The sequence below is a fragment of the Gekko japonicus genome, unplaced genomic scaffold (genome assembly GCF_001447785.1).
Source record: "Gekko japonicus isolate JY-2015 unplaced genomic scaffold, Gekko_japonicus_V1.1 scaffold2863, whole genome shotgun sequence".
NCBI classification, from domain to species: Eukaryota; Metazoa; Chordata; class Lepidosauria; order Squamata; family Gekkonidae; genus Gekko; species Gekko japonicus.
Genome location: NW_015162038.1, coordinates 123,309 through 132,602, shown reverse-complemented (window position 1 = coordinate 132,602; position 9,294 = coordinate 123,309). Strand labels below are relative to the sequence as shown.

Genomic DNA, 9,294 nt, shown 5'->3' with positions numbered 1-9,294 from the left:
GCGGGAGAAAACCGGCGGGAAAACAAAGCGGTGCATGTCTGAAATGCCAAACCGCTTCTGATCTGGCTCATTTCTGGTAGGGGCAAGCCATGTGTGAAATGGCAGCCCTGTACCGGTTCACCTCAAAACGGAAGATTACCGGCTTGAAACCGGGAGAAACAGGGTAATGTGAAATTCCCCAGTATGCGTGAGAAAAGCTAACTTCCTTTTCCTTGCATGCCATAGACCTGATCGGAATGTGGCCTGTGTGCATGTGTAAATTAAGTTCCCAGTGGGGAACTTCCTATACATGTTTGATAGAAAAATGTCAGGTAGCCATGATGAGGACTTCATGGTATGTGATTCAACCCTTAGAGATCCTTGTGGATCCTTAGCAAGTTTGAACATGGTCTCAGAGTAGTTTCAGTCCATGAGCTTCTTTGTCTATGTCCATGGTTATGTGAAAATACAGGTTATGACAGAGAACTCAAAGAACTCAGCTCCCTGGGAATCTAATCTTGATTTTCTGCCAAGCAGAAAATCCTTTAAGACACTGAAAGGCTGGACAACACTTCCAATTACCATGTCAGATTACACAGGGAAGCCATTGAAATTCATAAACATAAACACAATTTCAACAGGAAAGAAGAGAGTTTAAAAATAGGGCATGGTTTCCTGTCCTGAAAGACGCAAAATCTGACAATAGCACTACAGATAAGATTAGAATTTCAACAGCCAATCCACATACAAAAGAACCTCCTCAGGAAAGCTCCTCCATTAGCATGTTCATAGCCTGGGGAACTCCTACAAGATAATGACTCAGCCCTACCCCACCTTCTGGAGTAGATATAAATTACCTGCCTACCATTTTTCTTCTCACCTTGAGACAGAGAGTACTCCATCTTTCTGTGTTATACCTCTGAGGATACCAGTCACAGCTACTGGCGAAACGTCAGGTTCTACAATGCCAAGACCATGGCCACACAACCCGGAAAATCTACAGCAACTAATCTAATCTTTCGTTTTTTAAAAAAACCAAGTCTCTAGCCCATATGTCTGCGAAGATCAGCTTTTAAGTTTGTGAACTTTGCCTGATGAAATCTTGCGAGCCAGAGGAGTTGCTGAACAAGATTTCCACAGAGCAGAGCACCTTGTAGAGCTTCTTGTACTTATAGCTGGTTGATGCATAATGAATTCTGAAAAACAGTGGCAGTTGCAGAATAAGATATGCAGACTAAGAGAAATGATGCAGATAATTTGTGTGAAGTGCTGAATCCAGCATTTGTTTGGATGGAATTCCCTGGGGCAGGATGCTTGAAGACCACTGTAAACTATAGTTAACAGTCTTACCCATAATATGAGTTTAAGCCTAGTTAATGAACACTATCCGAGCAAGTTTTATAGTCGATCCTGGGTCCTGTCCTTCTGCTTAGGTTAGAAACCCTCCTAAGAGGCAATTGAAACTTCCAGAAAAAGCGGTATTTCTTCAATTGGACCACTTCAGAATGATGGTGCAGGATTCATCCTGATTTATTAGATTTCCACATGCAAGGGCTTTTAGTCCAGGAAGAAACGTTCAAAGACAGGATCTCCGAGTCCTTTCTCAGTATGTGCAGTCTTGGAGGACGTGTCACCCTCCTCCACTGGAAGTTTTTAATGATTGAATTGATTGTCAGATGTTTGTCTGGAAAAGCACATAGTCTGCAGATTGTTCCTGTATTCCAAAGGTGAATGTGGCCGTTGGCCTTGGGAGCAACTGTTTTTTACATGTTTACATAGCTAGGGCTCCACACAGCTGTTTGCAACTTTCTCCCTGCCTTTCGAAATTCAAAGAGGCAACTGCAGCCCAAGTGTTTGAAATTATCATTTCATACCACGTGGTCACTTTTGAGAGAAAATGCAGATGACGGGATTCCTGGTAGGCTGTTGGAGACGGGCCCTAGTGTAGACACTGAGCACCTGCTTGGAATGCAGAAGATTCAGCTGCAGAACCCTCTATTAAAGGGATCTTGAGACCTAACTACATATTACAAAGTCCTTGTGCGTGCCTCCCGTGCGTCTGCCTCGGGTGCTGTAAAGCTGACGTTCTAGGAGTTCCCAGGTGCATGGAGGCCTAATTTAGATTGGGACTGTTGTGCAGGGGGAAAGAGAGCCTAAGCTTCCTCTTGTGCTGTTTTCCTGATCTGAAATGGCCCAGGAGATCCTCTGTTTGCTCCACTGGAGAAACAGACATATAGTGATCGGCTAAGGGCGCGAAACTAGAGGATATGTATGACAAAAGCCAAGTCACAACCCAACCCAGGCTGCAAATGCAATATCAGGGAACTAACGTTTCCAAGTGCTCCAGGGTCTAATTCGGCACAGGAGCACAGTGCAGGGAAAGGAGGGGCTTCAGTCTTCTGTCCCATGCTGTTTTCTTGAGCCAAAATGGTTGTGGAGGGGTCCTGTTTGCCCCGCTGTGGGGCTTCATCTGCACTGACTGGAACATGTGGCCGTTTCGTCTCAGGAAAATGGTGTGGGATGTCCCTGTTTGCTTCATGGAGGGGCTGCACATGTGTTGACTGCCGCATGTAGGGCCCCACAGCAGGGCAAATGGGGCCTCCCACAGCAGTTTCAACTCTGGAAAACAGTGTGGGAGGAAAGGCTGAGGCTCCTCCTCTCCCTTTACCACACTCCCAAGCCAAATTGGGCCCCAGAGAGCTTGGAAACTTTAGTTCCCTGACGTTTCATGTGACTGCCAGTTGGGCCGAGAGACCCATGACCAATGTTCCCTCTAAGCTGTGGAGTCTTGTGAGCAAAAATTCTACTTTGTGAGCTGCTGGCATTAAAGTTGTGAGCGATCTATTTGGCTACTGGATAAATTAGTTTGCTCTGGAGCCATCCTTCCTGAGCCAAGACAAAAATGTGTGAGCCGGAGGCTAAAAAACTGTGAGCTAGCTCACACTAACTCAGCTTAGAGGGAACACTGCCCATGACCTGGATCGTGTCACACATATCATCTAGCTGAGCCCTGTGTTTCCCTAGCAGAACAAATAACCTCTTCTTGGGGCAGTGTCAAGTCAGGAAAAAGGCGTAGGAGGGAAGACTTAAGTCCTCTCTGCCCATGTGCTGTAGTTGCTATCCCAGTTGCTCCCACGTATGCCTGTGAATTAAATTCAAGGTCCAGAATACCCAGAGCACGTCTGATTGACAGGGCTGGGGCAGGCTGAAAGGGGGACTCAAGGACTGTGTAATGTGTAGGTAGGTACTTAGACTGCAGGGCCAGTGGGAAAAAATTCTGGCTGAGATGTTTGAGATTTGCTGGTAGTTGGCGTAGACAGAATTGGGCTACATAAACCATCATGCTCTCATTGGACTGCTTGGCAGAAAGGATAGGAATATATTCTCCAAAATGCCAACAAAGTCAGGGCAGTTACCTTTTCTAATGGCCCCCTGCTCCTGTGACTTTAACAATAGGTTGATGTTCCCTCTAAGCTGTGGAGTCTTGTGAGCAACAATCCTACTTGGTGAGCTCCTGGCATTAAAGTTGTGAGTGAGCGATGTGGCTGCTGCATAAATTAGTTTGCTCTGGAGCCCTCCTCCCTGAGCCAAGACAAAAATATGTGAGCTGGAGGCTAAAAAACTTTGAGCTAGCTCACACTAACTCAGCTTAGAGGGAACACTGGTTGAAACATAGACATTAAGCGGGTAAAATCTTCCCCTGTGACTTTACACAAGGAAAAGCTTTCCTGAGTGCCTTTGTGTGCTTACTTATTTACTTAGCTAGTAGGTCAGGTGGAAGGTTGGAGACAGGCCCAAGGTTACCCAGCATGCTTCCATGACAAGAGCATGGATTTGAACCTGGGTCTCCCAGATCCTAGTATGACACTCTAGCCACTGCACCACACTGGCTCTCACTGAAGGCACGGGAGTGGGTCAGCAAGTACCAATTTGAGATCCACCTCTGTTTGTTATAGGGATGAGTCCTTTTGTGACTCAGCCGAGATTGTTTGCTGATATCCCTATTGATTTCAAGCCACTGCTTTTCTTATCTGCTAGAAAAAAATCAACATGAAGAACTCAAAGGAATTTGACGCTCCAGTTTTCAGTGGCAGCGATTACTGCTTCAGCGCCCGAGCGGTTTTAAACAACGTACACAGCAACTTCTCTGAGCCAATTTGCATCCAACTGCACAGCAAAGGTACAGCCCTGCAAAGAGAGACTAAGCATCTGTACAAAGGCTGCAGTTCCCAGCCATTTCCCTCTGATCTAGCAAGTCAGAGCCATATAGGGAATGCCCAGCAGATGTGCTCATCTTGGCCCCACTGAAATGACTAAAATGCATCTTTTGATGAGGATGTGGCTTCTTCCCTAAGTGGCAAGAAGTTGCAGAGGAAGTGCTATAGTTTTTAGTTTCCTTTTCACCAGAACACTGAAGATTCAGTGTCTTTGTCATCCTTGCAAATAACGCAGTGATCAGAAACAGAGTAAATATTGGAAGCAAATGGCACTTCGCACAACAAACCCACCAACTCTGTATCAGATTTCCTCCCATTTGTCCTGAACTGCTTCACATGTTACAAAGTCCTTGTGTCCTCCAAGTGGCAACCACAGGGTCAGGGTGTTTCATTCTTACAGCTGGATTCCCAAGTATGCAGGGCCCTATTCAAACTGGCACCACAGGAGGAACGGCCTTAAGCCTTCCCTGCACCATTTTTTGGACATGAAACTGCCCCGGGGGGAGCTGTTGGTTGCCCCACTGCGGAAATTTACATCTATATTTGGCTACACATTATGTTTCCCCAATGAAGCAAATGGTGACTTCCCAGACTATTTCAGATTGGGAAAATGACATGAAGTAGGGGCAGCTTAGGTTTTCTTGCTGTCTCTCTCTCTCTCTGTGTGTGTGTGCACACAATAGTCCTGATCCAAACTGAGCTCATGCCCACCTGGGAAGCAGGGACTCCCAGAACACCTCTGATCAAAAATCCTTTTGGCAGCCACAAAGACCCATGGGAATTATAGTTTGGAGAGTATGCTGAGGACTAGAGATATGTAGCTGCCCCCTCTGCTTGCCACACATAACCATGGTTCCCTCTGAGGAAGGGGAACGTTAACCCAGTTTTTAGGTTAGATGTATCCCCTCTATTAGTATATGAAGAACATTTCACAGTTTCTGAGCTGCTTCTATTTTGTTTTCTTTTGCAGCAGACACAGCATTTGCTGTGGTCCCAGTGCTACTTTTGTTCATCTTGTTTGTTTGCATCATCCTTTCTCTCTGCCGGTCCAGAGGTACACCTATGGCTGTCAAAAAACCCCAAGCTTTGGTATGGAAAGTATGGCTGCCTTTGAAATATAGAAAGCAGAAGGTAGATTCCCCAGTTAATATCCAATCAGCAATTCTTATCCAAGAGCCTGGCAAAGTTCATTCACCTTCCCAATACCAGGGGAGATAGATCACCAGGCAGATGGGTGGAGGAGTGGGTTAAAATTTCCCCAGCTATGAAAGTAGTTTCTGCAATGAGGTCTCAGCCACAGAGCACATCTGGAAAACTCTGCCTGCTGCACTCCAAATGTTCTATCATTTTAAAAAAAGTCTCCACCCAGTTTACCTGAGCAGTGGTTCTTAAACATCTTAAAGTAGGACCAATTTCTAAATTTACGATAGATTTTGGACCTTCTTCACCCCCTACTGTAGGTTTTGGGACCCCTTTGCAAAGCTATGCCATGCTGTTTTCTCCCTCCCCATTGTCAAATACAGGAATATCACATCAGCTAACACTGAAGAAGTTTACTTTTTTTCCCCCGTGTCTGGTGTTTTATATCATATTAGTGATCTACTCGCTGCATTGCATGGCTATTCCACCACACATTATGCAGAGGCAAACCCAAATTTGCCATCCAGGCTCCCAGAGCCACCTCCTTCCAGTTCACCCCCTTTCTCCTCTTCCTTCCTTCCTTCTAGCCTCATGACCCAGCTGTCAGAGAGTCACAGCCCACTTTGGGAAGGGGTGTGGCATGCAGAAGGTTCCAGGCTCGATCTCTGGCATCCCCTTTTAAAGCATCTGGCTGTAGGTGATGTGAAAGACCTCTGCCAGAGACCCTAGGGAGCTGCTGCCAGTCTGAATAGATGGTACTGCATTTGGATGGACCCAAGGGTCTGATTCAATATAAGGCAGCTGCATGCGTTTACTTTCAGGGCCCAGCTCACAGTTTGAGAACCACACTGACGTGGAGCCTTCTCTAATGCAGTAGTTTTCAGTCTGTGTTTTGGGGATTTCTGGTGTTCCTCAGTGAGCAGGCCACTAATGGCAGAGAGCATCTTAAAGGACAGCCCATGTAGACCAATGTAACCCACATAAGTGTGCCAAGATCTCAGTCAGAGTGTTTGCGCAAGATCCTTTAACTGGAGATAAACCAAGAAAAAAGGGGGAGGAGGACTCAACCAACTTGATTACTACCTTTGATGGAAGAGACACACATCCAGACACATGGGATATTTGTTGCTAGAAAAATTTGGAGAGTGTGTGGTGTTACCATGAGAGATTATCCATGGCCTACTGTGTAAACTTTTAGCAATTGCACATCACAGAAGAAAGCCAACACCTGGCTCTAAAGAAAATATTTTTTCATATATTCATTTCTGGAGGTGTGTTGTTTTACAATAGTAAGATTGACCACTGAGGAAGGCCCTAAGGGGCCGAAATGCATATGGTCTACTGGTCATAAGATATACCCATCAATTGTATATGTAAAACTATCGGCTCTGTGTGTAAAAAGTTTTAAGAGTCTGATATTTGGATCATTTCTTTTAACCTATTTTATCTTTTGCTAATGTTCCAGCTCCTGCCAACCTAGCAGTTCGAAAGCAAGAAATTGCGAGTAGATAAATAGGTACCACTTCGGTGGGAAGGTAACAGCGTTCCGTGCGCCGTGGTGTTTAGTCATGCCAGCCACATGACCACGGAAACGTCTTCGGACAGCGCTGGCTCTTTGTCTTTGAAACGGAGATGAGCACCGCAACCCTAGAGTCGGATCCGACTGGCTTTCGAGCAAGGGAACCTTTACCTTTACACCATAATAAATATTTGTATTTTTATAATAACTTATTTTGTTAGTTTGACCCTCATATATCACAACCTTTAACTGCAGATGCCAGAGAATGAATTTAGAAGATTCTACATGCAAAGCATGTACACATTCCCCCACCCCACCCCCGCTGTGTGTTGTTGGCCCGTTTCCATAGCTCATTGTTTTAATAGATGGCATTTAGAGGCTGATAGTCATACAAGGATATTGAATATTTCACGACTGACAGCTTATGAGATTCCATCTATAACATCCATCTAAGTCCATTGCAGTAAATGAGAAGAGAACAGCTCTCTTTAGGATTGTACTGAGGATTTTGGAAGAGGAACTTTCTCATTTGAAACATAAATGTAGGAACTGGAAATGTGGCTGAATTTTGAATGCTTGCCAGTGTTTGTTTTTGCTATTCGTGCACAAGTCTGTAATTTCTATATGTTTCAACTTTTTCTTTTTAAGAAAGGGTTTAAAAAGTAAAAGACTGAACTGTTTGCCTCCAAATGATCAACTGTATTCTGTCTCCCCAATTAGGATTTTTCCAGCTTTAAATGTCCGAAGAAGTTCCTGGAATTCACTGAAAAGGAATTAATCAGTGTCTTGACAGGCACTAGACACCCTGTTGTAGTAGAAAATGGGAGCAGGCTTACACATTCACAGTTGATTCCTTCTGTGTTAGAAGAATACGAGGATGAAGAGGAGGAGGAGGAAGATATTGGCAGTTCCAGACCATACACTGAAATGCATCGATTCCAGAAGAATGACATTCACAGCCAGATGGTTGGCCTTGGTGAGAAAGAACCCGATTCATGCTCTGAATCGGACAGTTCTCAGCTGGGCGAAGGCTCCATGCCAGATCAAATGATGCCTGGGTTCTTTGTTTTGTCAAACTCAGTCTTTGGAGAGGTGACTTCCAGGTTCCAATGGAATGAGATGACTTCGCTTTCTGCAGGTTTCTCTTCAGAGGAATCCTCTGTATGTCCAGACATTTACCCAATTGCTCAAAGGGGAGGACAGGAAGATTTGGATGAGGGTACAGACTTCTTGTTTCAGGTGTCGGACTCTAACCTTCCCACTAGGAAGCTATGCATGCCTTCAGAAAGTTTTCATGAAGCCAGCTGTGGAATCCTGGGAAACCCACAAATATCACTGTTTGGAGTACAAAGCAATCAGGAGTTCTATGACCTCCTTCTTGAGGATGAGGAACTATCTGAAAATGACTCTTGTGGTTGTGGAAGTCCCGTGGTTGAATTCTCTCCTTTGAAGGTGCCTTCTAGAGAAGGCTTGGAAAGCAGTATGCTGAGTAGAAGCAGGAAGTCTGTAGAGGACAGTTCTCCAGAACATAAATCCCATGGCTATCAGCCCAGGCCTGTGCATTATCTTTCAAGAACTTTACAGAGATGACTGATATCCTCCTCAGAGTACCCACAGGAATTAGAAGGCCCCCCCCATCAAAACTAGGGTTGCAAATTTTGCACTAAAATGTCCAATTTCTATTATTATTATTATTATTTTATTGCATTTATACCCCGCCCTCCCCGCGAACGAGCTCAGGGCAGCTCACACAGAGCACAAAGTGCATACAGTATATAAAAGTTAAAACAGTTAAAAATCGGTTCCAACGGATGCACATATAAAACTCCCAACATCTCGCATAGCAGAGGGGAAGGCTAGGGTCATGGAAAGATGTTACCCAGCCCTCCAGCGGTATCTCTCTGAAGGAGCGGTGGTGGAAGTGGCTGTGGCGGCTCCTACTCGTAAGCCTGGCGGAAGAGCTCCGTCTTACAGGCCCTGCGGAACTGCACAAGGTCCCGCAGGGCCCTGATCTCCTCCGGGAGCTCATTCCACCAGATAGGAGCCGCCACTGAAAAGGACCTGGCCCTTGTTGCCGCAAGCTTGGCCTCCTTAGGGCCAGGGGTCACCAGCCAGTGTTGTGACCCTGACCAAAGTGCTCTTTGGGGCATATATGGGGAAATGCAGTCCCTCAGGTATGTCGGACCCTGGCCATATAGGGCTTTAAAGGTAAGAACCAGCACTTTGAAGCGAATCCGGTATGCTATAGGCAGCCAGTGCAGTGCTTTCAGTACAGGTCGGGTGTGCTCCCAGCTAGGGACGCCCACCAACAGCCTGGCCGCAGCATTCTGCACCAGCTGCAGCTTCTGGATTTGCAACAGAGGCAGCCCCATGTAGAGACCATTACAGTAGTCTAGCCTCAAGGTGACCATCACATGGATCACTGTAGCTAGGTCATTG

General features: G+C 45.7%; 1 protein-coding gene across 1 annotated transcript in view; it reads left to right on the top strand.

The window, feature by feature from the left end:
- The window catches only part of IFNLR1 (interferon, lambda receptor 1), a 30,898-nt gene extending 22,332 nt beyond the window's left edge, over nucleotides 1-8,566 (top strand). The window contains exons 5-6 of the mRNA XM_015405576.1: nucleotides 4,018-4,159; nucleotides 7,721-8,566. Coding sequence (XP_015261062.1) covers nucleotides 4,018-4,159; nucleotides 7,721-8,445 — 867 coding nt within the window. The 3' untranslated portion in view covers nucleotides 8,446-8,566. The remainder of the gene's footprint in view (nucleotides 1-4,017; nucleotides 4,160-7,720) is intronic.
- The last annotated feature ends 728 nt before the right edge of the window (nucleotides 8,567-9,294 follow it).